General features: G+C 44.1%; 1 protein-coding gene across 1 annotated transcript in view; it reads left to right on the top strand.

The window, feature by feature from the left end:
• The window catches only part of LOC144498863 (serine/threonine-protein kinase BRSK2-like), a 638,052-nt gene that overhangs the window by 553,141 nt on the left and 57,064 nt on the right, over positions 1-27,847 (top strand). Inside the window, 2 exon segments of the mRNA XM_078220644.1 lie at positions 10,843-11,023; positions 16,911-17,000. Of these exon segments, the coding sequence (XP_078076770.1) occupies positions 10,843-11,023; positions 16,911-17,000 (271 nt within the window).

Here is a 27,847-nt window from a genome sequence, read left to right as displayed (position 1 = left end):
ACCCAGATCCCTTTGCCTATCAATACTCTTAAGGGTTCTGCCATTTACTGTATGTTTCCTATTTGTATTAGACCTTCCAAAATGCATTACCTCACATTTGTCCAGATTAAACTCCATCTGCCATCTCTCCGCCCAAGTCTCCAACTGATCTATATCCTGCTGTATCCTCTGATAGTCCTCATCGCTATCTGCAAATCCACCAACCTTTCTGTCATCCACAAACTTACTAATTAATCCAGTTACATTTTCCTCCAAATAATTTATATATATTACAAACAGTCCCAGCACTGATCCCTAAGGAACGCCACTTGTCACAGCCCTCCAGTCAGAAAAGCACCCTTCCACTGCTACTCTCTATCTTCTTTGACCGAGCCAGTTTTGTATCCACCTTGCCAGCTCACCTCTGATCCCATGCGACTTCACCTTCTGCGCCAGTCTGCCATGAGGGACCTTGTCAAAGGCCTTACTGAAGTCCATGTAGACAACATTCACTGCCCTACCCTCATCAATGATCTTCGTCACTTCCTTGAAAAACTCGATCAAGTTCGTGAGACATGACCTCCCCTTCACAAAACCATGTTGCTCTCACTAATAAGTCCACTTATTTCCAAGAATTTATTTCCAAGAATTTATTTCCACTTATTTCCAAGAATTCTTCCATGACGTATCATAGAAGAAGCCGACCTTACCAGGCCCACGTCACTTATCTGCAGTTGTAAAAGTGAACATTCTAATCTCTCATAGGTGGAGAATTTAATTTGGTGAGGTTTTAATGAGTATGCCTGAGGTGCAAAAAGGCATCATGACATTATTAATCGGGAAGCTCAACCCACCTTTGAAGTCCCAGAACTTATTTGCTAAAGCTCATCCTGACAGAAGGAAACTGATAGTTGGCCTTCCACCAAGGGAGGCGATGGTCTAGTGGTATTATCGTTAGACTATTAATCCAGAAACTGGATGTTCTGGAGACGTGGGTTCAAATCCCACCACGGCAGATGGTGAAATTTGAATTCCAAAACAAAATCTGGAATTAAGAGCCTACTGCTGACCATGAAACCATTGCCAATTATCAGGAAAAACTCTTCTGGTTCACTAATGTCCTTTAGGGAAGGAAATCTGCCATCCTTACCTGGTCCGGCTTACAGCAGAGCCACAGCAATGTGGTTGCCTCTCAACTGCCCTCCAGGGGCAACTAGGGATGGGCAATAAATGTTATGATGTGGAGATGCCGGCGTTGGACTGGGGTAAACACAGTAAGAGTTTTAACAACACAAGGTTAAAGTCCAACAGGTTTATTTGGTAGCAAATGCCATTAGCTTTCGGAGCGCTGCTCCTTTCCAGTGGAAATCTGCTCTCAAACAGGGCACAGAGACACAAAGTCAAGTTACAGAATACTGATTAGAGTGCGAATCTCTACAGCCAACCAGACCAACCAGCGCTCCGAAAGCTAATGGCATTTGCTACCAAATAAACCTGTTGGACTTTAACCTGGTGTTGTTAAAACTCTTACAATAAATGTTGGCCAGCCAGCGACGCCCATGTCCCATGAATGAATTTTTTAAAAAATTAAGTTCCTCCTCCCACCAAGCTTCAGTTGCTGATTCTGCCCAGAAGCTTAAGTTACTTATTCCAAATTAGGAAGTGCAGTGCAATGCCGAGCAAAGTGATAAAGTTCTGTCATGATAAGTGGTTTGTTGAGTGTCTCTCCATCCTCGTTATCTGCTTCGTAACAGCAGTTATGTCTTTGGAAGAAGCCATGTGGTAGATTTTGAAGCCACCCTCCCACTCAAAGGTGTCCCAGAAATGTTTGGGAATGACTTCCCGCCTGGTCCCTGTAGTTCTCATGGTCACAGCAGCCCTTTTGCATCCTCCACTGTCTTTACTTTCACAATTATGTGAGAAATTGGAGAGTGTTTCAAGTACATCTCAGGTTACCATAAAAAAAACTATCACTGATCAAATTACAATCTTACAGTGGAATTCTCCCTTTATGAGAATAAGTGCAGTGGTGGGCACTATATTGTGAAGGCGCAGCAAACTGTGATCATGCAGTGTGTTGCTGAGAGCCACCTGAACAGTCCAGACATCGGAATCACATCTTCAGCAATCCTATGGTCTGCTCTATGAGGGAGCCTGCAGTGGCGTGTGCAGCCTTGTACCTTTCCAAACTGGAGTGAGAGGGCAAAGCACCACAGCCATTAGCCAGTGTTTAAGTGGGTATCCCTCATCACCCAGCAACCACCCTTGCAAATGTTTTGGCCCCTCGAAGATCTCCCAGCACCTAGGAGTGACTGAGGATGTGGGAGTCATGACAACTCCTAGGAAACCATGCACAAACATGTTGTATCTGCTTTTGATGGTCACACACCAACTGCACATTGATGGAATGGAAGCCCTTGTGGTGGATGAACTGCAAAGACCTGCTACCAGGAAGCCCATATAGTCACATGGGTGCAGTCTGTTTCACCCTGCAGCCTTGGGATCCTCGAGATACCTGCGAAGCCATTGAGTCTCTGAGCCTGGCTGTCCATATCCAAAGCACAGCTTACACAATGATGGGCCCTCCTGTAATGGGTATTGGTTGCCTCCTGAATGCACTGATGTGTTGCTGACTGTAAATGCTAACAGGTCCCCGGTTGCTCCCTGGAAAGACCCAGAGGCAAAGAAATTAAGTACTGCCTTCAGGGCCACTAGCATGAGGAAGTCACCACATCCACCCATCAGGTCTTCTCAGAGCATGTGGCATTTGTGGTGGACCAGATCTCTGGACAATCACAGCCTTACTCTGCGCTCCCTCTCATTTGGAGAAAGGAGACTCAAGGGCGACAGATCCTTGGTGTTGCCAGTCATCTCCGCTCTCTGAGTCTCTGCTCCTCAGCCTCCTGTTGATGCTCATGTTCCCTCTGGCTTTGTCCCCCATGCAGAGCCCCCTGCTGGAACTGTGTGTCTTGCCCGCTTTCGCCTCTTGTCTTGAATATAAAAGTTACCTGGACCACTGGATCCATTCTCACTTTTGCCTCCTGACTTAAAAGACCAGAATGGTTAAAGGGTGCAGAGTACAAAGGTGTGAACAAGAGACCTTTGGGAGAAGTTGGGCAGTTAAGCTTTGGCAGCTTAGATTGCATTGTTCTTCATGTTACCTTATGCCTAACACAGATGTGAACAGCATTCCATTCCACAGGCGTTAGATCTGGAGTCCTGTGGAGGGTGGGAACTTGTGAATTGAACAAATGTAGCTCTGAACTCCACTCATTGACTTGGCATAACTAAAGCATTCATTTGCTGATGGTAAATGAATGGAATCCATTTGGTCATGATGAATGGCATTAATTGTTAACCCGTAACTCCCCTTCATTGATAGGATGACAGAGTTGATGCAGTTGTGTCCCCTTCGTTGTAGCTTTCACTCTTCAAGGCTGCAATCTACTATGTAGCTTTTCCAAATTTAACATGAGTTTATTGAGTTGTGCCTCTCCCTTTCAAAGTGCAACATTAAAAATGTGGCTTACTGTTGCTTCCTGGGAAACAGGGTCTGTGACCTCTGATTGACCTGGATCCTGCTCACTGTAGTGGCACCAACAAGTGAGTATGCATTCCAAGAAGGAGCCCCAGAGGCCAGCTTAGCAGGTCCTCCCAAACTTCATCATACTCGCCTGGACAGAACCGATCTTGCTTTCAATATCGGAAGGTGTGATTTTACCTGAGTGTTTAGAAGATGGAGTTACTCCCTCACTGTCAGCATGTCTCTAATTTACCTGGTGCCTCACGATGCTTAGTTATGTGGTTCTCCAGCCTCCCCTTTATACTAGATCCTGTCATTGTGTGATAATGGATAGTGACACATTCCTCCCCCGAGCCCATCACCTGTGAGGTGCCCATGTCTCGTGTGGACTTGCACCCAGCTCATCTGGAGGCCATATGCTTCATCACATGCAGGGGTCCTGCAACCCTCCATTAGAGCTTTCCATGCTCCTTGCCTCTGTATTATGTGCTTACTGTCTACACACTGCAAGTGCCCCCTGTGACCATCACCATACACTCAGCAACCCAGTGACAGGGCACACCAAGCCCAGGGACATTGACTGTTGGACAGCCCTGCAAACCAGGCTGTCCATTTTACTTTTGAAGGATACAGGCCTTGACCCTCCCTGCAGCTGGGGTACACCGTGCTTCCAGTGATTGCTCCTGCTGCATGGCCTGCTGCTGTTCTGCACTGTCTCCACCCTCTGTCTTCAGACTGAGAGGTTCACGTAGCCCTTGGACTGCCAGACATCTGTGGCTCATTTCCATTTCATCGCAAGAATGTCTGCACACTCTGACTCTTGTCTGCCAGCCCCTGAACTTAAAAGGGAGCCTTGACATAATTCTTATTTCCAAAGCGGACTGTGGACAACACAAAGCACTGCACAGCCATCCTTCCTTTGTCCTTCCTCCGCCCCACCCACCCCCGCTCCTTGCACAGCCCTCCTTCCACCCACACCCCTGCCCCTGGTTGAATTTCACACAATGGTGGCTGCATGGGTCCCGCAGCACAGTGCTGTCCAGATTAGATAAAGGCAAAATACTATGGATACTGGAATCTGAAACAAAAACAGAAAATGCTGGAGAAATGCAGCAGGTCTGACAGCATCTGTGGAGAGAGAATAGAGCCAACATTTCTTGTCTGGATCACCCTTCATCAGAGCACTGTGTGTGGCACCAGGGGGAAGGAGACCCCTGTACTCCCCAACCCTCGGCACAGTACTGAACTGAGACGGTGTCGCAGGAGGGTCCAGGAGTCCATCAGCAAGGTGCTGTCCCTGAAGACCTGCTCAACCTGAAGGTGGGGGCAGGAACTGGTCTGCCCTAGCAGAGTGACATATAGTGCATCCAGGGTAGCGCAGTACTATGGCAGATGGGCTCGGATGCACTTACCTCGAAGTCTCTTGTGAACTGAGGATCATCTTGTCCACCTCACTCTACATCAATTAGGGTTCAGACCAGTGTAATTTCATGTTGGCGTGACGCCAGCATTGGATGCCAACATCACATAGTACAGTGTCCACCTGATCAGATACTGGCGGGCAGCTTTTTTAATGAGCATTCATGAGATGTAAATGGTGTTCACGCCACCAGACAGTGGGAGTACAGCCCATCATTAACCCACCACTGGGAGAATTACAATGTGATTTTACGTCAGCAGGTTTATGACTTATTGGCTCCCGTTAGATTCTTCACTGCTGTCTGCCACCAAACCTGCTGCAGGGCAGGATGGGAGAATTCTATCCTTAATCTGGAGTATTTATCCTCTGTCTGAAAGCTCACAATTTGAGCACTTTTCAGATACAAAAGATTGTTCATGACCTGTCATTTCGCAGGTTAAGTCCTGTGATCTTTCTTTCTCTCAGGATTGGAACAGCGAGCATACATCAATATCTGACACAGCCCATTTTACTTTCAGTCCACTGCAGCCAACAATATATATAAAATGCTCCAGCTAGCTCCCATCGCTGGGCTTGACAAAGCAGAAAGCAATGAAGGAGGGAGAACTGAAAACCAGCCTGATGGAAAGGAGTATTGAAATGAATGATGAGAGCTTTGTGGCTCTGGAGGTCGCGTTATTTCCAGAATGTTAAAGCTGATTGTGCATTATGCATTTGACTTCACTTTTTTAAAAAAATTTGACTTCACTTAAATGAATAATCCGAATAGAAACTTAAAATCCCAGTCCTTCAGCAGTCTTCTTTTAACCATCTACTAATTGGTTGGTGTCATTTACGTAGATGGGCCTGGGTGAAAAGTATGTATCCGGTTGTATTATTTGAGCACTGTTTTAATTTTCCTGTGTGAGCGAAAAGCAACTTGCAATATGCTAACCTGTTTCTAGGCAGGAGTATTTTCAATCATTTGCACTGGCTTTGCTATGGTGACAGAGGAGGACTATTTAATATTTGAAAGCCCCAGAAGGTCAGGACAAATGATTGCTCTGGTTTTGATGTGATTTCTAAAATGGAAATTTTTATCTCGAACCCTCGTGCTGTTGTACAGAGGCTGCCAGCTGCGTTACATTGCAGCAAACATTGGCGAGACACCAGACTCCATGTGCACTCTAGGCGGACTGCCAGTGTGGATCTTCCGGCCCTGACACCTCCAGGCATCATCTCGGGATGGGAGAATTTGCAGAGACGTTTTCCCATCTGGGCCCGCGACAATGCTCACCGGCGGCAGGACCAGAAAATCCCGGCCCGTGGCGCAGGAACAGGAAACCCTGTCCCCAAGGCGATGTAAACGACCCCTGAGCCGGGTTCAGAGGTTATCTTTTATGAGGTAGAGGAGCTGCCACTCTGAAAATGAACTCCAATTTTCCAAGTGGAAAATTCCACCCACGGGATATGAAGTTGGCCTTTGGTGATCATGCGAAATAGGCAGAAGCGAGTTGGCAGCCTGTGCACCTCCTTTCCCATTTGAGGTCGATGGAAAAATAAATCGGGCATGGGGAACTTACAGAATACTGAGAGGCCTAGATAGAATGGACGTGGAGAGGATGTTTCCACTCGTGGGAGAGACTAGAACTTGAGGGCACAATCTCAAAGTGAAGGGACGCTCCTTTAAAACTGAGATGAGGAGGAATTTCTTCAGCCAAAGGGTGGTGAATCTGTGGAACTCATTGCCATAGAAACTCATTGCCATAGAAACATAGAAAATAGGAGCAGGAGGAGGCCATTTGGCCCTTCGAGCCTGCTCCACCATTCACTACGATCATGGCTGATCATCCAACTCAATAGCTTAATCCTGCTTTTTCCCCATAACCTTTAATCCCATTTGCTCCAAGCCGCCTCTTGAATACATTCAGTGTTTTGGCATCAACTACTTCCAGTGGTAATGAAATCCACAGGCTCACCACTCTTTGGGTGAAGAAATGTCTCCTCACCTCATTCCTAAATGAATCCTCAGACTGTGACCCCTGGTTCTGGACTCCCCCACCATCGGGATTATCCTCCCTGCATCTGCCCTGTCTAGTCCTGTTAGAATTTTATAAGTCTCTATGAGATCCCCCTCATTCATCTGAACTCCAGCAAAAACAATCCTAATCTAGTCAATCTCTCCTCATACAGCAGTTCCGCCATCCCCGGAATCAGCCTGGTGGAGCTTCGCTGCACTCGCTCAAGAGCAAGAACATCCTTCCTCAGAAAAGGAGACCAAAACTGCACACAGTACTCTAGGTGTGGCCTCACCAAGGCCCCGTATAATTGCAACAACACATCCCTACTCCTGTACTCAAAACCTCTTTCAATGAAGGCCAACATGCCACTTGCCTTCTTTATCGCCTGCTGCACCTGCATGCTTACCTTCAGTGACTGGTGCACAAGGACACCCAGGTCCCGCTGCACACTCCCCTTTCCCAATTTACAGCCATTCAGGTAGTAATCTGCTTTCTTGTTTTTGCTTCCCAAGTGAATAACCTCACATTTATCCAAATTATACTGCATCTGCCATTGATTTGCCCACTCACCCAACCTGTCCAGATCATTCTGAAGGATCTCTGCATCCTCGTCACAGTTCACTCTCCTATCCAACTTGGTATCATCTGCAAACTTTGAGATGTTACATTTTGTTCCCTCATCCAAATCATTAATATATATTGTGAATAGCTGGGGTCCCAGCACCAATCCCTGTGGCATCCCACAAGTTACTGCCTGTCAATTTGAAAAGCATTCATTAATTCCTACTCTTTGTTTCATCTCTGCCAAACAGTTTTCCATTCATCTCAATACACTTCCCCCAATCCCATGCACTTTAATCTTGCATGATAATCTCTTGTGCGTGAAGCATGTTAGTAAAGTATGTTATTCTGCTTATGATCTCATGCAGGGTAAAAGCTTGAAGCTTCCCACTGTTTATTGATCATGAGGCATGTTACAACTGTCAGTACATCAGAGTTTAGTCCGAGTTAGCATACTGACCAAAGATGCTACCTCCAAATAAAAGGTTGGCTAAGGGTATCGGCATGGATCCTAGAAATGCCCACTTTTCTGTGAGATTGTATGGACCATTTTTGTCCTGGTTCTACTCGGGCTCTGCCCTCATCCCTTTTCCTGGTACACTAATGACTGTATCAGTGCAGTTTCCTGCTTTTGCTCTGATCTGAGAAAATTCATCAAGTTTGCCTCCATTTTCCATCCTTCACCTTCACAGAGTTGATCTTTGACTCTTCCTTTCCTCGACTTCTCTGTTCCTATTTCTGGGGATAGGTAATCAAGTAAAATTCACTATAAAAAAGCAAAATACTGAGGATCCTGGGAATCTGTAAGCCCACTGACTTCCACAACTACCCTGAGTACACTTCCTAACACACTGCTTCCTGTAAAACTTTTCCATTCTCCCAGTCTCTCCATCCCTGCCGCATCTTTTCTGATGACACAATCTTCCATATTAGCACTCCCAATATGTCCTCCTTTTTCTTCAACCGAGGACTCCTTCACCCACCCACCCCTCACCCCCTGCCATATCCTTCCTTCCCCCCATCTCCTTCTGCCTCATGGTTGACAGAACTCTTGATAGTGTCTGTCTCTTTTCCCACACTTCTGCTCTCTCTCCCCTTCCCTTCACTGAAGCAAGATATGTTACCCCTTGTCCTCACATTCCACCATCTCTGCCTCCCAGCCTCTGTATTCAGTGGGTCATTCTCCTGCATTTCTGCCACTTCCACCAGACACATCTACCTCTGCCCTCCCGTTTCAGCAACATGTAACATTGTTTCCTCGGCAATACCCTGGTCCTCACCTCAGACACCCCTTTCACTTCTTCCCTTTCCCTTGGCTCCTTTTGGCGCAAGTGCAGGAGATGTAACACCTGCAATTTTGCCTCCTTTCTTCTCACCATCCAAGACCCCACATTCCTTCCAAGTGAAGCAGCAAATTACTTGCACTCTCAGTTTGGTGTGCTGTATTCGCTGTTCATAATGTGCTCTCTTCTACATTGGGAAGACCAAATGCAGACTGCGTGACCACTTCATGGAACATCTCCATTTATTCTGCAAGCATGATCCTTAGCTTCTAGTGTCCTGTTATTTTAATTCCCTCCTTGTGCCTACTCTGATCTTTCTATACTTGGCCTACACGTTGCCGTGTTCCAGTGAAGCTCAATGCAAACCCAAGGATTATTACCTCATGTTTTAACTTGACATTTAACAACCTTCTGGACTCAATACTGAGTTCAACAATTTTGGATCATAGCCTCTGCCACCATTTGTTTTGTTTTCCTTATTTCTCTTTTTTTCTCACCTCCTCGAAATCCACATTTTGTTTCTTTACTTGTCCCTTTTACCACTCCCTTTGGCTTTGAACCATGATAACTTCTGTCATCTAATCTTTCAGAAGCAAAAAATAGGTTTGGATGAAATGACATTGATCTGAAATATTGGCCGGAACTCTACCACCTCGCCCGCCACGGAATCGGAGTGGGCGAGGGTCCGACAATGGAAATCTCCTTTGACTTCAGGCGGGAATTTCTGGTCTCGCCCGAGCGAGGCCATAAAATTCTGCCCTTTGACTCTGTTTCCCTCTCCACAAAATCTGCCAGAACAGTACTTCCAGCATTTTCTACTTTTTATTTCAGATTGCCAGCATCCACAGTATTTTGCTTTTGTTTAAATGGCAAATTGTGTCTGACAAATGTACAGAGTATTTTGAAGAAATAACAAACTGGATTCTTGAATATAGAATAGAATCATAGACTCCCTACAGTGCAAAAGGGGGCCATTCGGCCCATCGAGTCTGCACCAACCACAATCCCACTCAGACCCTACTCCCATAACCCAACGTATTTACCCTGCTAATCCCCTGACACTAGGGTCAATTTAGCATGGCCAATCAACCTAACTCGCACATCTTTGGACTGTGGGAGGAAACCGGAGCACCCGGAGGAAACCCACGCAGACACGAGGAGAATGTGCAAACTCCATACAGACAGTGACCCGAGGCCAGAATTGAACCTGGGTTCCTGGCACTGTGTGGCAGCAGTGCTAACCACTGTGCCACCGTGCCGCATACACTGCATGGCGTGATGTATATAATCTTTCAGACGGTTTGTTTCGGGAACTGGAACAGCATAGATAACAAGTTGGTTAGCAGACAAGCAAACAGATAGTAGAATTATGATGAGTAGACCACAGTTTTAGATTTTGCTTATCGACAAGACATTTAAGTAATAGAAAGTGTATAGTGTAGATTCACTCGGCGGATGCCTGGGGTGAAAAAGCATAGTTTTGAGGAAAGAATTGAGCTACTTCCACAGGAGCATAGAAAACCAGCAGGAAACGTAATAGCATGTTTTAGAGTTCTGAAGAGGTTTGACAGAATGATCATGATTTGGGGAATTAGTGACCAGGGGGGTCAGCATTTTGAAATGATTAAAGAGAACAAGGAGAGCGGCCATGAGAATTTACTTTGCACAGAGGTTGTTAAAGAATGTAATGCCTTTCCACAGGAAGTGTTTGAGGTATAAACCATTGCATCTTTTAAGGGAGAATTGGGAGCATAGGGAGATACAGGTAATGGAAAAAGAGCAAGGCAGTAGAGTTAGTTTTGTTTAGCTGTAGCAAAGAACTATCATAAATATGAAGGCCAGAAAAGTCTCCTTCTTCTGTAAACTTCAATGGTTCTATGAAAATAGTGGAAGAGCTAGTGTAAAACTTCCATCTACTATACTGTAGCCATTGGAAAGTGACTAATTTATTTAAAAGATTTTGACTGTGTTGTCTGAAATGTCTGGTTCTTCATTATATGCATGTATGTTACTTAAAGAAATTAAACCCCAATTCACTATCATTAATGGATGGTATATTATTTTCCTGAATTTCAGATTCCCAGCCTAAGTCACAGTGTCATGTCTCAGACAAGTTTCCGAGCAGAGTACAAGTCCACTGGGGGCCCAGCTGTGTTCCAGAAGCCAGTTAAATTCCAGGTGGACATCACTTACACAGAAGGCAATGAGGCACGGAAGGAGAATGGAATTTATTCAGTCACCTTCACACTGCTGTCAGGTAACAGCAGCGACAAAGGCAATGGGGGCAGGAGTAGCCTTATTAATAGCAGGAAGGGAAATGGGAAGGACCTCTTGCACATACACTGATTATCACCGCAACCTATGCATAATGTTTCATTCCTGTGTAATATTGTATTCTGTGTCTCTTTAGGTCATCAGTGATTTATTATGTTATTGCAGTCACAGAAGCAGATGGGGGATATGCATATTAAATTCAAGCGAACTCAGTAAGAACGCTTGGGTAGCAAGCAACAGCATCAAAAGAATCCCGCACTTTAAGCATCAGAGCTGAATTCTGTTGTGTGCTAAAAATTCAGTTTCATTTTTCACTTGAAGCAGAATTTTCTAATCATTTTGCGTCACAACTTTAATTATAAACAAGATGAATAGGGGGAGGAATATTGGCCTTAAGTGTACTCTTGCAAAATCACAAGCAAGTCTTTTGCCGTTTTTATGAGTGCTTGAGGAGTGCATTCTGTCATATCTCTCAAATTGCTCACATAATGTTGTATCCAAGGTAATCTAAATCAAGTTGGGCTTGATTTGAAACGCATATTCACTTCAATTTGTTTAGCATTTTAGCTAAAAATAAATTAGTCATGTGTGGCCAAATTTGGAGAGTGCTTCTTTTTAGTTGATTACAATAAAAGAAAATCATTTTATCATCGACCAGGGGTGACAGACATTTGGAAACAGTGATTGGTTGAAAAAAATAAGGTACATAATTGTCACTGACAGGTTAATTGTTAACCTTCTTCCACCATGAAAATTATTTTTAATGTTCTTATTCCATCACGTTTACATTTCAGAAAATGTATAAAAGTGCTATTCAGAGAAGCTTTTGTTGAGAATTTTCTGTGAGTTTACTATTGTGCAGAAACGTTAATGTTGTAAACATAAGTGCTTTGATTTTGATGTTAGTGTATCCAGTGGAGCTGGAATTGAGTGTATGAGGGTGTACAAGTTCTCTAATGAGGTTCCACTTGCCCTTGTTTTCAATGTTGTTAGACACCGCAATGAATAATTTGGATGAATTTTACTTCTGGCGAGAGTAAGAAAGCGTCACTGGCCAAAATTTCTAATGTTTACAAGTGATGAGCGAGCAAAAGAAAATTAATTGGATCAACCCGCAAATTAATCTCAAAGTCACCAAAGATCGTGTAAAAAAGCAGAGAGGCAGGAGACATGAACCTGTTGAAAGCAAAAGACAATCGATCAAAAAACTGACACATAACCTTGGCAGATAAAGACAGAGGCATGTAGGTTTGATGAAGTTAAGATGAGTTTCAATTAGAAAGGCATGTCATTCTTCCAGTGAGAAAAACACGCATTAAAATCACAGTGACTTTCCCCATTAGTAGGAAGTGAAGGAAACTATAAACCATGTTGTGGTATTTATATAACTTGTGAGTAATGAATGACAATTAAATTTCCACTAACTTTGATTTTCACGTCTGTAAAGTTTACTGAGTTGCAAATGTGTACAGAATTGTACCAGAGGTTTCTCCCAGTATCCCCTCCCCACATGACTATTGACAGCAGAACCTTGCAGAACTTCAGAAACTGGGAAATGCTTCCTCAAAACCAAAGCTGGTGCGTGGGAGGCCTCCACATGAAATCTTTTAAGTATGCTACTTGTGGAAAAAGTTACAGAAAAAATGTAAAACTTAATGCAAAGGAATTAATGAGCAGGGACATAGGACAGGAAAAGTAGGTCAGAGTCAAAATAATTGCAAATCAACAGCTTTCTTTGGGCTATGATATCAAACTGAATGATTTTGGTGGCAGAAAAAATGATTTTGGTGCTAGAAAGGATGATTTTGGTAGCAGACTGGATATTTTTTGTATCACTAAAGCTTCAGTCTATTATAAACGTCTTGTGAAATCAGTACCTGGGTTCCTGATTGGATTTATTTTAAATATCCATCGCGATTTCTGTCGCAAGACATAAATTTCATAGATAAATTGGGGGACAAATTCCAACGCATGTTAAATCGCAGTGATATAGGTACTCTGTTGTTTTTCGATTGAGGTTGTTTTTAAGAAGCGTTGCATATATCTCACGGTGGCACAGTGGTTAGCACTGCTGCCTCACAGCACCAGGGATTCGGGTTCGACTCCCGGCTTGGGTCACTGTCTGTGTGGAGTTTGCACGTTCTCCCCGTGTCTGTGTGGGTTTCCTCTGGGTGCTCTGGTTTCCTCCCACAGTCCAAAGATGTGCAGGTTAGGTAAATTGGTCATGCCAAATTCTCCCTCAATGTACCGGAACAGGCGCCAGAGTGTGGTGACTAGGGGATTTTCATAGTAACTTCATTGCAGTGTGAATGTAAGCTCACTTGTAACTAATACATAAACTTGACTTCACTTTTATCTAGAACCATTCAAAATCAACCATTTGATGAAAATTATGTAGCATGTTTGATACCTCTGTGTGGGTCTCACTTTAGAAGAAGCTATACCTCTGGCATCTCAGCCACAAGTTGCCAACAATATCTGCTCAAGATAGCATTGCCCCCATTTGATTTGCTGTTTGCATAAATTCAAATCCCCCTTCAGTGCCTTTGGACTTGAAGTTAAGAGTTCCTATCCAAAATGCTTCAAAGAAATGTTGCATTTTAAGGACAATTTCCAAAAGAAAACTTAGTTGGTTGACTGCATTCAATGTGACAGTTGTTTCAGCTATACCTGGACAATAACTTGACTTGATTGGTGAAGGCAGGGAATTGTGAAATCACATGTACTGCACAATGGAAGAGCCCAGAGATGATAACTGCTAATATCTGACAGCCTTTCGTTAAGCAAGTGCCAACTTCACTCCTGGGAAGGAGGAAACAATCTCCTCGCAGCACCAACACATTTTCATGCTAAATGACTCATCATGCAATTTGTGTCATTCATCTTAGTTTTAGTCTAATGCAGAGAAGTAATGTACCAAATACTTCGTAGTTACTTCATTGTTCAGTATTCTGGAGTGTTGCGTCCCTGTGTGCTTATCAATTGTGCTAGTAAGATGATGAGGCACTTGCTGAGGTTTCATCCGTCCCTACACACTGTTTCAAAATTTGCAGCAAGGAAAAGACTATTTTAACTCCAAGGTTTCATTTACAAAAAACAAGAACAAAGAAAATTACAGCAGAGGAACAGGCCCTTTGGCCCTCCAAGCCTGCACCAACCATGCTACCTGACTGAACTAAAACCCCCAAACCTTCCGGGGACCATATCCCTCTACTGGTTAAGTTAACACCATGGTAGCACAGTGGTTAGCACTGCTGCTTCACAGTGCCAGGGACCCGGGTTCGATTCCCGGCTCGGGTCGCTGTCTGTGTGGAGTTTGCACATTCTCCCCGTATCTGCGTGGGATTCCTCCCACATTCTGAAAGACGTGCTGGTTAGGTGCATTGACCCGAACAGACGCCAGACTGTGGTGACTAGGGGAATTTCACAGTAACTTCATTGCAGTGTTAATGTAAGCCTTACTTGTGACTAATAAATAAACTTTACCAGTTCTGAGTGTGAAGTGGTGTGAATTCATGTAGCCCAGTATTGCCCACTGAGAGCAGATTAGTCTACGGAATTGACTGCTATACTGTCCCAGAAGTGTTCCTGTGATTGGTTACGAACGTTTGCAGGAATCTTGTGGATCCCCAATCCACTTCCTCACTTGGTTGGCTGAGCAGGAAATGCATTGCCATTTTCCACAGAGGCCAGCTCCACAGTGGCATAGGTTAAAGAGCAGCATGTCAACTCCCCAGCAGCTGCAGGGTGGGTAGGAGACCAGGGTGATTTTAACTGTCCATTGGTCTGGCTTCCATTGGGCACAAAGGATTCAAAATACACCCAAAAAGCCTTGATCACACTTGTCAAGAGACCATAGATAGAGCTAACAGTTAGAAGCAAGGTGCTTTCCCTGAAGAAAGTAGTGAGGGAAAATTTTTTTTTAAAATGTTTCTGTAACCCCCTACTAACAGATTCAATTCAGCAGAGGGCAAGAATTGTGTCTTTCTTCCCGCCACCCCTCTATCACAGACTGTTGAAAATCAATGGGCGAGGTCTTGTGTTAACTCCATAAAATAAGGATACAAACTTGCTTCACTAAAAAGCACTTATCTCATAGACTAGTCTCCCCACAGTGCAGAAGGTAGCCATTCGACCCATTGAACCTGCACAGACAGCAATCCCAACCAGGTCCCGTAACCCCATCTATTTAACCTGATTATCCCCCTAACACTAAGGGGCAATTTAACATGGCCAATTAACCTAACCCATATATCTTTGGAATGTGGGAGGAAACCGGAGCACCCGGAGAAAACCCACGCAGACATGGGGAGAATGTGCAAACTTCACACAGACAGTGACCCAAGCCGGGAGTCGAACCCGGGTCCCTGGTGTTGTGAGGCAGCAGTGCTAACTACTGTACCACCGTGGTGTTAAATCAACCAGTAGAGGGAGATGGTCCCCGGAAGGTCGGGGGTTTTAGTTCAGTCAGGCAGTTCTCTCTCCAGCTTGGAGGGTGGGACAGTGTGTACACTGACCGCTCCATAGCTCTATCTCTATGACACTAGCATTGGCCAAAAAAGATATGCGGAACTAGTTCCAATATTCTCATTTTCTGTGCCCAGACACAATGATCAGTTACTGTGAAGTTTGTGAACTGTAGTGTCTGTGAGAGGGCTGCAAAGGCATACCCATTGAGTGAATTTGGATTTAAAGTGATAGTCAAGATGAAGCTCAGGTTATTCAGCTGCTAAGATCCTGTTTTGTGTTATGTCGGGGCACCTCTCTAAAGACCAATCTTATCAATTGGTAATTGTCTTCAAGCCACTCTTAAAGTTCTTATTCTTTTTAGAAAAAATATATTCATTGTACTTGTTAAAGTCTCTGAACTGTGAATCTCACAAGCCAGAAGACCCTAGGTTTGATTCTCACTATACTGAGTTAATTGATTTCCATTGGACAACATTAGTAAAGTTTATTTCTTTATTTATCAGTCACAAGTAGGCTTACATTAACACTGCAATGACGTTACTGTCTCCTAGTCATCACACCTGGTTGGGTACACTGAGGGAGAATTTAGCATGGCCAATACACCTAACCAGCATGTCGTTCGGATTGTGGGAGGAAGCCGGAGCACCCAGAGGAAACCCACGCAGACACGGGGAGAACATGCAGACTCTGCACAGACAGTGACCCAAGCTGGGAATTGAACCCAGGTCCCAGGCACTGTGAGGCAGCAGTGCTGACCACTGTGCCACCGTGCCGCCACTACAAGCAATTGCCATATCGCTGATGTAGGAAGGACTGAAACCTATGGTGACCAAGGTCACTGTTGCTCCTCTGGGCCCACGTGGAAAGTTGCGTGTTTGTATGTGTGTTGGGTGAGAACAGGAACGGGTTTGACTGTAATGTCCCCCATACCCAAATAGTCAGTAGACTCACAGCTGAAGGATGGACACTAGGGCAGACTGCTGCAGGTGAACCGGACTCTGGAGGGGAAAAAAACCTCCACAGTATTTAATGTCTTTAGGAGTGGGGGAGTGTAGATATTAATCCAAATAAACAAGATGGTATTTGCTACATTATTTATTTTATTAGAAGAGTAAACAATCTTCTCTGGAGAGATTGAAAAATCGTACCAATGATTACATTTAATCAGAAACTAATTTTCATCACTGACTCATAGAAACCTTAGTGAAATATAGATGAAATTAATGCAGATAATTATTATGTTAAGTGTGTGAGATTCAGAAAGTTGTCAGGCTTAAAAAAATCAGATATGATGTCCTGTATAAATGACACTCTGTGTTTATGTGGATGAACGTGCTGTGCTTGTAATGAGAATACAGAGTTCATTCCTTTTACCTTTCATTCTCTGCTCCAAATAATAGGTCCAAGTCGTCGGTTCAAAAGAGTCGTGGAAACAATTCAGGTCCAGTTGTTAAGCACACATGACCAGCCTTCTGTGCAACAGTTGTCTGGTAAATATTACGTTTTTTTCTCAAAATGAATAATGTGCTAAATAGATGCCATCTGTATGCTTACAGTATTTGCCTAAGAGCATGCAACATGTCAAGTCATTCCATGTATCCTAGACATCTCCCACTTTTAATGTTGCTTCCCAGCCTGTTAAAACTGTTTTAAATCTCCTCGCAGTAGCGATGAAGTGAAAAGTTTGGTTTTCATTTTTTAAAATTTGGTTGATTTTTCAGAACTCTTAGTGATTAGAATATTTTATATTGTATGGGTTAATTCCCTTTAACTGAATTTGAATACATCGCTGCCACTCATCAGCCAGTTCACTCATAACCCCAATTAGAAACTGTGAGTTGCAGAGTCGCAACCTAGTAAGAGGAAAAGGTTGAAGTTGGGTCCCAAAGTTTGAGACACTCCTTTGTAAACTTTAAATAAATGAAAAGCAATAAAAATTGGATCTGCTCCTGGTTTTTCATCTCATACCTACTGTATTAAAACATGCAGCAAATTATTCTAAGGTTTGAAAGATTGAATACTGGATCGAATTTTCCTGGCTGGATTTGTAAAAGTTCTGTGAGAAAAGTAAAAAAAAAACTGAAAGTAGATACAATCCACAGATTGGGAGAATGAGGAGGAATTTCAGGAATTGACCACCTGCTCTATTTAAATTATATACAACAATTCTTTAATTATGTAGCCATCTCCAACATTGAACCAAGTAGGTTAACAGAAATAGATGGTTGTTGTGATGACATTCTGACATAATGGGCGGCATTTTATGGCCTCGCTTGTCCTGAAACCGGAAAATCCCACTCGAGACCTTAACGGACCTTTCCATGTTCCGCCCCTGGCCCGCTCTGCTTCCCGTGGTGGGTGGGACAGTAAAATTCCAGCCAATGTATATCCAAAAGCACTGATGTTTTTAAATGCTTGTGGTGGGATTTTTCAAGTGGTCCCTTTAAGGGACGATTTTCCACGCCAGGCAACCGGGTCCTTTTGTAAATGCGGTATACGCAATTATATCATTTTGAACATTCTCCTTATTGTTGGAGAATAAATTTCAAACAAGTTCTGCCAATGAAACAAGGTGTGGGTTTATTTTTAATACAGCAATCATCCTGTGGCCATCATTGCTGTTGTTTCTGGTCGCTCCGCCAGGCTAACATTGTGTAGGCAGCTCTCTGAATAGCAAAGCTGAAAGTCCCCATTAATCCCGGAGCAAATCATATTCCCCTCTGCTGGAAACTTGGTCAGCCAAGGTCACACTTTATCTGTATTTACTTAACCCTTGATGGTTCAAAGCAATTATTCAGGTGACGAGGGGGGAAAAAACTCTTACTGTTTTTTGTCCTCATTCATGTTTCTGTTCTGTGGAAATCTGTAAAGATTTATTTCCTAATTGTAAATTTGGTTTTGAAAATTAAAAAAAAAATACAAAAAAAGATTGAATTACTGACCAAGTAACTTGCTTTTTACCATCTACTTTTGTAAACTGTATTTGAGGTTCACAAAATCTTTGTAACTAATTCTATTTGGGTGATCTGAGGAAGTTGTTACAGATAGTGTTGGACGCTGCTTCTAAATTGGAACTAGAGTCAAATCATAGCTCATTTGAACGTACTTGCCTCATCTATATAAGCACGATTTCCCTCTGAAATCCTGGGTAACATTAACAGTGTTTAAATAGAATATTCTGACACCTCCACTGCCATTGTTTTCCATCCTTGTTTAATGGCGACCGTATAGTCTCATGATATCTGTGTGCGTGATCTATCTATTCCACATCTCTCAGCTTCTCTCATGACCCATGTTCACTTCTCCTTATTCTCTCCATTTTGGTATTCACTGAGATTTTGTAATCACACCATCCTTGCAACGACCATCCTTGGGAAGAGTGAATTATTTAAATCTAAGAAGATCTGCCATTCAACAGATACAGTTCAAATGGGGTCATGTCCGTAAATAAACATCCTGGGGATTTTTTTAAAAAAGGATAACATTTTATTCGTGACCTAGTGTGACTTATTTGTCTACATCTTCATGTCTTAGCTTATTGGTTTATGCAGTAAAGAAACATGTACCTTTCTCCTCCTGTAATCCAGCAACTTCTCACTGTATGCAGCTGCTGACTGGCAGACTTTCAAAATGTGGTAAGAATTCCCTCCCCCGCCCTCCCAACGCCGCCCCCAGCCACCCTGCCAATCACTCTTACCCTATGGAGAGCACCTGTGATGACTTTTTCGGATTGCTTTTTGGTTCACTTTGAATCCACGCTTCTGACCACCACATTTCAGTTCCTTCTGTTGCTGATGCTGCATGTTGCAATATGTCATAATTAGCCCGACCTTATGCAGCAGTCGCTGGGTGACTTTGCCTGCTAGATAGGCTTGTGGTGCGTTAAGATGCCTTACTGCTTTTTCTTTTGGCAGTGAATGGCAAGACCGCAGCTTTAATAGTCTTTTGAAGATGAGCCTCAATTACTTGATTATTATCGCCTTTCTTGTCAACCAGCTGCTCACTGATCTAGTATTCAGCAATTGCCGTCGCTTTGCTTATCTTCCAATGCACATAATGCTAAATGGACAGGAAAACACACCTAACATCCCCCCCACTGAATTGTGCATGATGACACAACGATTAAAATGCATTTTATTTGTACACTTCCTGCTAAAGTTTATCCCACCAAATCCTCCCTCTTTATATATTATATCTTTTTAAATAATTGTTTTTATAAATGACTTATCGAAATTTTTGCTGTTTTATATTGTATTCATAAATATGGTTTCCTTGTGAAAATGCCTTTGAAAATATCAACACTTTTGTGAAAAGGGGGATATGTTGCCAAAGTTTTTCATCTTCCACTCATCAGGACAAACACACGACCGTCACTTTTCAAACTAACACAACAATTTAATGGACTCCAGTTTCCTGTTGCTTTCTCCATCGTACCTCCTTGGCCAAATAGAGTCAATTTTTCCATGGCAACTCCTTGGCCAGTCGGAGTAGACATGTCAACCAATCAACACTTTCATCTCCTGTAATATAGATTGTTGTGATTGTTTGAAATTTGGCATTCTTGCACTTGTCCTGCCTGTGCAAGTAGAAAAGTTTCCGCATTAGTATTGTAATTGTTTAACTTCTTGAGGACTGGGAGTAGTGTTGATATTCAATGCAATGAACCACTAGAGTTGTCCCCTGTCTTGTGCATGCATTATATTCATTTTTTAGTGTTGTCTGTACTTGAGCTCCCTTAATGGCGCCAATCTGAACTGCGCTGATCAGTCAGGTACTCAGCTACACAAATCAGGAGGAGCTGGACTCAATTGCCGAAGTTGAAATAGCTGTTCTCGGCTGGGATGGAAATGCAATCCTAAAATTTCCCTCAATATAACCAAATTAAGGAAAAATCAACAATAGTAGCTATTCCTAATTTCTGTCCATGATGCCATTTAGATATTGTTTGAACATAGATGATAATTGAAGACAGGAGCAGAGCCTGCTCTGACATTCTCCACTGTTGAATTGTCCACCAATATTCAATCTTTAGTACAAAGGATGGAAGATTGAGAAAGATGCCAGAGGACAGCATGGTGGCACAGTAGTTAGCACTGCTGCCTCACAGCTCCAGGGACCCAGGTTCAATTCTGGCCTTGGGTGACTGTTTGTGTGGAGTTTGCACATTCTCCCCACGTCTGCATAAGTTTTTTCTCCAGGTGCTCCAGTTAGGTGGATTGGCCATGCTAATTGCCCCTTAATTTGTGATATATATAAATGATTTGGAAGAAGGTGTAACTGGTGTTATCAGCAAGTTTGCAGATGACACGAAGATGGCTGGACTTGCGGATAGCGATGAACATTGTCGGACAATACAGCAGGATATAGATAGGCTGGAAAATTGGGCGGAGAAATGGCAGATGGAATTTAATCCGGATAAATGCGAAGTGATGCATTTTGGAAGAATTAATGTAGGGGGGAGTTATACAATAAATGGCAGAGCCATCAAGAGTATAGAAACACAGAGGGACCTAGGTGTGCAAGTCCACAAATCCTTGAAGGTGGCAGCACAGGTGGAGAAGGTGGTGAAGAAGGCATATGGTATGCTTGCCTTTATAGGATGGCGTATAGAGTATAAAAGCTGGAGTCTGATGTTGCAGCTGTATAGAACGCTGGTTAGGCCACATTTGGAGTACTGCGTCCAGTTCTGGTCGCCGCACTACCAGAAGGACGTGGAGGCTTTAGAGAGAGTGCAGAGAAGGTTTACCAGGATGTTGCCTGGAATGGGGGGTCTTAGCTATGAGGAGAGATTGGGTAAACTGGGCTTGTTCTCCCTGGAAAGACGGAGGATGAGGGGAGACCTAATAGAGGTGTACAAAATTATGAAGGGTATAGATAGGGTGAACAGTAGGAAGCTTTTTCCCAGGTCGGAGGTGACGATCACGAGGGGTCACGGGCTCAAGGTGAGAGGGGCGAGGTATAACTCAGATATCAGAGGGACGTTTTTTACACAGAGAGTGGTGGGGGCCTGGAATGCGCTGCCAAGTAGGGTGGTGGAGGCAGACACGCTGGCATTGTTTAAGACTTACCTGGATAGTCACATGAGCAGTCTGGGAATGGAGGGATACAAACGAATGGTCTAGTTGGACCAATGAGTGGCACAGGCTTGGAGGGCTGAAGGGCCTGTTTCCTGTGCTGTACTGTTCTTTGTTCTTAATGTCCCAAGATGTGTAGGTTAGGTGCCATGGTAAATGTGTGGGGTTACAGGGATAGGGCAAGAGAGAGGGCCTGTGTAAGATACTGTGTTAGAGAGTTGGTGCAGACTCGATCAGCCGAATGGCCTCTTCTGCACTGTAGGGATTCTATGACTACCAGTGGAACCACCTTTCTGCAGGAATTCTGTGTATTCAGGAAAGGCAGAAAGAACAGTGGAGGTAGGGTGCACTACACTGTAAATATATTTTGCTTTACATTTAAAGTGCAAATACAGTTTCAATTCTCACAAGCTTTTTTGGCAACCTCAGCAATCATTAGAAACTTACACCTGGACGTTTCTCATAGAAACACATAAAATCCTGATGGGACTAGACAGACAAGATTCGGGAATAATGTTCCCGATGTTGGGCAAGTCCAGAACTAGGGCTCACAGTCTAAGAATAAGGGGTAAGCCATTCATGACTGAGATGAGGATGAACGTCCTCACTTAGAGATTTGTGAACCTATGGAATTCTCAAGCACAGAAAGCTGTTGGGGCCAGTTCATTAGATATGTTCAAGAGGGAGCTGGACGTGGCCCTTGTGGCTAAAGGGATCAAGGGGTATGGAGAGAAAACGGGAGTGGGATACTAAAAGTGCATGAAGAGCCATGATCATATTGAATGGTGGTGCACCTATTTTCTATGTTTCTTGATAGCTCAGTTCAGTTTAAAAGTCTCCTTTTCGAATTGGCTTCCTGCCCAGGAATGGTCAACAAACACAGTAAAGTGGGAGAAATAGCTTGAAGATATACCTACCCAGCGTTGAAGTGTGATAACCATCTCACAGAGCTGAGAGGACCAGATATCTCAAATGACATGTTATGTTCAAATTCTACAGTGACCCTCAAGTGTGGATTTGTATGGTCTCACCGCTATTCATGATTTTGCAATACCGAAACATGCCATTTGGCGCAACTGTGTGTTTTATGCTCCACCTTAGCCTCCTCCCATCTCACCCCATCAACACATGTAACATGATCGATTATATTTGCATCACATGTTTGCAATGATATTCTAAAATTAATATTTTTACCACAAGTTACAATGTAGTTCCCAGTCAAACGCACCTGGTTCTAAAACATCAGTGTGGGGACAACCTTTAGTTACAGATATATTGGAGGATCCCTATTACATTTGTTAATTGATTTACACAGTGACATTGCAAAGTCTCACTGTTCTCAGAAGATTTTTAACGATTTGCCAGAAAAACTTTACGTCAAAATAAATGTTGCAACATTTCACAATATTATTATGAGATTAAACACTGATGCAGTTCAGAACAGACTAGTGTCAGCTAGCTAATGGCTTTAAAGAAAGATTTCTGAACCTTTCAACAGCAGAATCCTACATTTAGATTTAAGTCACGTGTTTTTTAAATGGCACAAACTTCCTCTGTTACTTCCCTGTGCAAATGGAGTTGCGTTCAGGTGACAACTATGTCAAAATCTCCTTTAAATTCCCCAGAATTGTGAAGAAAAAAATGTGATGAATTTTAACAGAAATCTGCTGGTAACAAGCAAAAGAGAAATATACCTTCATGCCTCACAGCAATCTCAACTTGGTGTTGCAGTTAGAGATTTAGCTTTGAAACCTGAATTATACTCGACAAGACGTTTTAATCCACTTTCACAACTTCATCAGCAGTGACTTTATTCACCATGTTACCCCCTTTGGTGCACCTATTTTTCTGACATCTGATTCCGCCCAAATTTCCTACTAATTTCATTGGTATGAACCTAAACACGAAAAGAAATAAATCAGTCAGGGCCTGAGGAAAGTGTCAAATTCGTGTAAAAACTGGAGTAAATCCCGCTTTTTTTTTGAGCCTGATTTTCAAAATGTATCTCCCACACTCTGCAGCGTGCACTAGCGTGAATCTCATTAAAAATCAGTGGGCTTGGCCTATTCCTGCTGGAGAAGCCGGCAACATAGGGCTGAGCGGGCCACTGTGCGTGCGCCAATTTGTCAGAACAGAGATCGGCGCATGCGCAGTAGCCCTGTGCTGCAGGCCTCCTGACTGCCAACCAGTCCTGCGCCCCCCCACCCCACCACCACGTGTCTGGGCCAGCCCCGACCCCCACCTCCCTCCGGCCCACCTCAATCTCCTCCCCCCACCTCCGCCGGCAGTCCCGATCTCCACCACCACCCCCCCCCCCCCCCCCCCCCCCCCACCCCTCCTCCCCCCGGCAGCTACTAAAGCAGCGCAGCGGGCTGGGAGAATCGCCCCCTGTAAGTTTCCTTAAGTATGAAAATTAAAGTTTCCAGCCGTCCAAATATCTTTCATGCACAGGAAGCAATTGATGTTTTAAAAACCTGCAATCAGGCAAACTTTTCAATTTTTAATGTGTCTTACACTGATGCCATTAAAATACATTAACTGAAACAGAAAGTGCAGAACCCTTGTGAGGGTATTAAATCAAAGTTGTTCAACATTTACAGTGAAACAGCAGCAACATTATATTGTTTCACACTCCACTTAAAATTCTGGGCAGGACCTTGCACCCGTTATGATCCCGCATCATTGCAGGAAATTCACATGTACAGGTCCTTTAACTGAAGACATTGCAATGGGCTGAGATGTGTTCAAGGGCACGGAGCAAGGGGCAAAAGAGGAAGGAAATTAGATTTTGGCCCTTGCACCTGAATTTTACCAAAGTATTTCCTTTGCAGCCTGAATACATGCAAGGTTCCACCCCTTGTGTTTATAATTCCTGAGACAGAATGCTGTTGTTTGAGTCTGCAGCCCTTCTCTTCTTAGGCAGCCCCTTGGGATCAAGGAAGCAAGTCCCTTGCTTCCACTCTGGTTTGATGGGTTTTGAGAAAGCTGATCAGTCCGATCAATGATCTGCAGACTCTGCCACCAGCCGAGCAGGCGGTGCTTGAAGGGTTGATTGGAAATTTGTGCATCGCCCGTGCCTCTGCACACTCGTGACAAAGTATCTTGATGTGTTTGGTGACTTCCTATATGAGCCTTCTCCATTTTGGTCAGTCACAAAGCAAGGACTCCCATGAGTTGGTAGTGATTTTTGACCTCTTCAGGGATGCATTGAGGACATCATTAAAGCATTTTTTAAAAAAACATTCACAGAGTGTGGGTGTCACTGGCTAGGCCAGCATTTACAGCCATTCCTAGTTGCCCTTGGTCTTGAGCTACCTTCTTGAACCACTGCAGACCATGTACACCTACAGTGCTGTTAGGGAAGGAGTTCCAGGATTGTAACCCAGCAACAGTGAAGGAATGATGATATGTTTCCAAATCGGTATGAGATGGAGGGGAATTTAATTATGGTAATGCCATTGAATGTCAAGGGAAAATGGTTGGATTCTGCCTTGTCGGAGATGGTCATTGCCTGGCACTTGTGTGACACAATGGCTACTTGCCACTTATCAGCCCAAGCCTGAATGTTGGCCAAGTGTTGCTGCGCATGGACACAGAGTGTTTCGGTAACTGAGGAATTGTGAATGGTGCTGAACATTGTGTAATCATCAGTGAACCACTGCAGTGATGTTCTGGGACTGAAATGATCGATCTCCACAACCACAGCCGTCTTCCTTTGGGCTAGATATGATTCCAACCAATGGAGAGTTTTCACCCTGATTCCTATTGACTTCAGTTTTGTTGGGTCTTTTTTGTTACTACAGTTAACCAAATGCTGCCTTGCTGTTAATGGCAGTCACTGTCACCTTACCTCTTGAATTCTGCACTTTTGTCCATGTTTGGACCAAGGTTGTAATGAAGTCAGGAGCTGAATGGCCCTGGCAGAACCTGAACTAAACGTCAACAAGCAGGTTATTGCTAAGTAAGTGCTGCATGATGGCAGTGTCGATGGTCCCTTCCATCACTTTGCTGATGGTCGAGAGTAAACTGATGGGACACCAATTGGCTGGGTTGGATTTGTCCTGCTTTTGGTTTCCGCTGACCTCCCGGAAATCTTCTTCCATGACCAAGTGTCAGGTAGAGCAATTGCTTCAGGCATCTAGTGTCAAGCATACGAATGACATCACAATTCCACCTGGTGGAACTGGGTTGGTGTGACCTTTGGCTTGGGAGAAGCTGTTGGACTGTCTTCGGAGGATCATCACTGATGGTACTTCCCCAGCACGTTTGAGCTGCCTGCTATAGGTTGTTCAAATCTCTGAACCATATACTTTGGAAGGAGTAACAGGAATACAGAGTACTGGGCTAATGGTAAGATACTTGGTAGTGTGGATGAACAGAGGGATCTGGGTGTCCATGTGCATAGATCCCTGAAAGTTGGCACCCAGGTTGATACGGTTGTTAAGAAGGCATACGGTGTGTTAGCTTTTATTGGTAGAGGGATTGAGTTTCGGAGCCAGGAGGTCATGCTGCAAGGGAGAGGGGCGTGTTAACCGGGAGTGTCTCGGAGGGAGGTGTTGACCCGTTAGAGAAAATCTCCATTACAAGAGAGGAAGTGTTAGGTTTTTTAGGGAACATTAAAACCGACAAAGCCCCAGGGCCTGATGGCATCTATCCTCGACTGCTCAGGGAGACGGGAGATGAAATTGCTGGGCCTCTGACGGAAATCTTTGTCGCTTCTTTGGACACGGGTGAGGTCCCTGAGGATTGGAGGATAGCGAATGTGGTCCCGTTGTTTAAGAAGGGTAGCAGGGATAACCCAGGAAATTATAGGCCGGTGAGCTTGACGTCCGTGGTAGGGAAGTTGTTGGAGAGGATTCTTAGAGACAGGATGTATGTGCATTTAGAACGGAACAATCTCATTAGTGACAGACAGCATGGTTTTGTAAGAGGGAGGTCGTGCCTTACAAATTTGGTGGAGTTTTTTGAGGAAGTGACAAAAACGGTTGATGAAGGAAGGGCCGTGGATGTCGTCTATATGGATTTCAGTAAGGCACTTGACAAAGTCCCACATGGCAGGTTGGTTAAGAAGGTTAAGGCTCATGGGATACAAGGAGAAGTGGCTAGATGGGTGGAGAACTGGCTTGGCCATAGGAGACAGAGGGTAGTGGTCGAAGGGTCTTTTTCCAGCTGGAGGTCTGTGACCAGTGGTGTTCCGCAGGGCTCTGTACTGGGACCTCTGCTATTTGTGATATATATAAATGATTTGGAAGAAGGTGTAACTGGTGTTATCAGCAAGTTTGCGGATGACATGAAGATGGCTGGACTTGCGGATAGCGAAGAGCATTGTCGGGCAATACAGCAGGATATAGATAGGCTGGAAAATTGGGCGGAGAGGTGGCAGATGGAGTTTAATCCGGATAAATGCGAAGTGATGCATTTTGGAAGAAATAATGTAGGGAGGAGTTATACAATAAATGGCAGAGTCATCAGGAGTATAGAAACACAGAGGGACCTAGGTGTGCAAGTCCACAAATCCTTGAAGGTGGCAGCACAGGTGGAGAAGGTGGTGAAGAAGGCATATGGTATGCTTGCCTTTATAGGATGGGGTATAGAGTATAAAAGCTGGAGTCTGATGATGCAGCTGTATAGAACGCTGGTTAGGCCACATTTGGAGTACTGCGTCCAGTTCTGGTCGCCGCACTACCAGAAGGACGTGGAGGCGTTAGAGAGAGTGCAGAGAAGGTTTACCAGGATGTTGCCTGGTATGGAGGGTCTTAGCTATGAGGAGAGATTGGGTAGACTGGGGTTGTTCTCCTTGGAAAGACGGAGAATGAGGGGAGATCTAATAGAGGTGTACAAGATTATGAAGGGTATTGATAGGGTGAACAGTGGGAAGCTTTTTCCCAGGTCGGAGGTGACGATCACGAGGGGTCACGGGCTCAAGCTGAGGGGGGCGAAGTATAACTCGGATATCAGAGGGACGTTTTTTACACAGAGGGTGGTGGGGGCCTGGAATGCGCTGCCAAGTAGGGTGGTGGAGGCAGGCACGCTGGCATCGTTTAAGACTTACCTGGATAGTCACATGAGCAGCCTGGGACTGGAGGGATGCAAACGATTGGTCTCGTTGGACCAAGGAGCGGCACAGGCTTGGAGGGCCGAAGGGCCTGTTTCTTGTGCTGTACTGTTCTTTGTTCTTAACTGTACAAAACTCTGGTGCGGCTGCACTTGGAGTATTGCGTACAGTTCTGGTCGCCGCATTATAGGAAAGATGTGGAAGTCTT

The sequence above is a fragment of the Mustelus asterias genome, chromosome 9, assembly GCF_964213995.1.
Source record: "Mustelus asterias chromosome 9, sMusAst1.hap1.1, whole genome shotgun sequence".
Classification (NCBI taxonomy): Eukaryota; Metazoa; Chordata; class Chondrichthyes; order Carcharhiniformes; family Triakidae; genus Mustelus; species Mustelus asterias.
The sequence above is the reverse complement of the archived record's forward strand: the minus strand, read 5'-3'. Positions and strand labels throughout refer to the sequence as shown.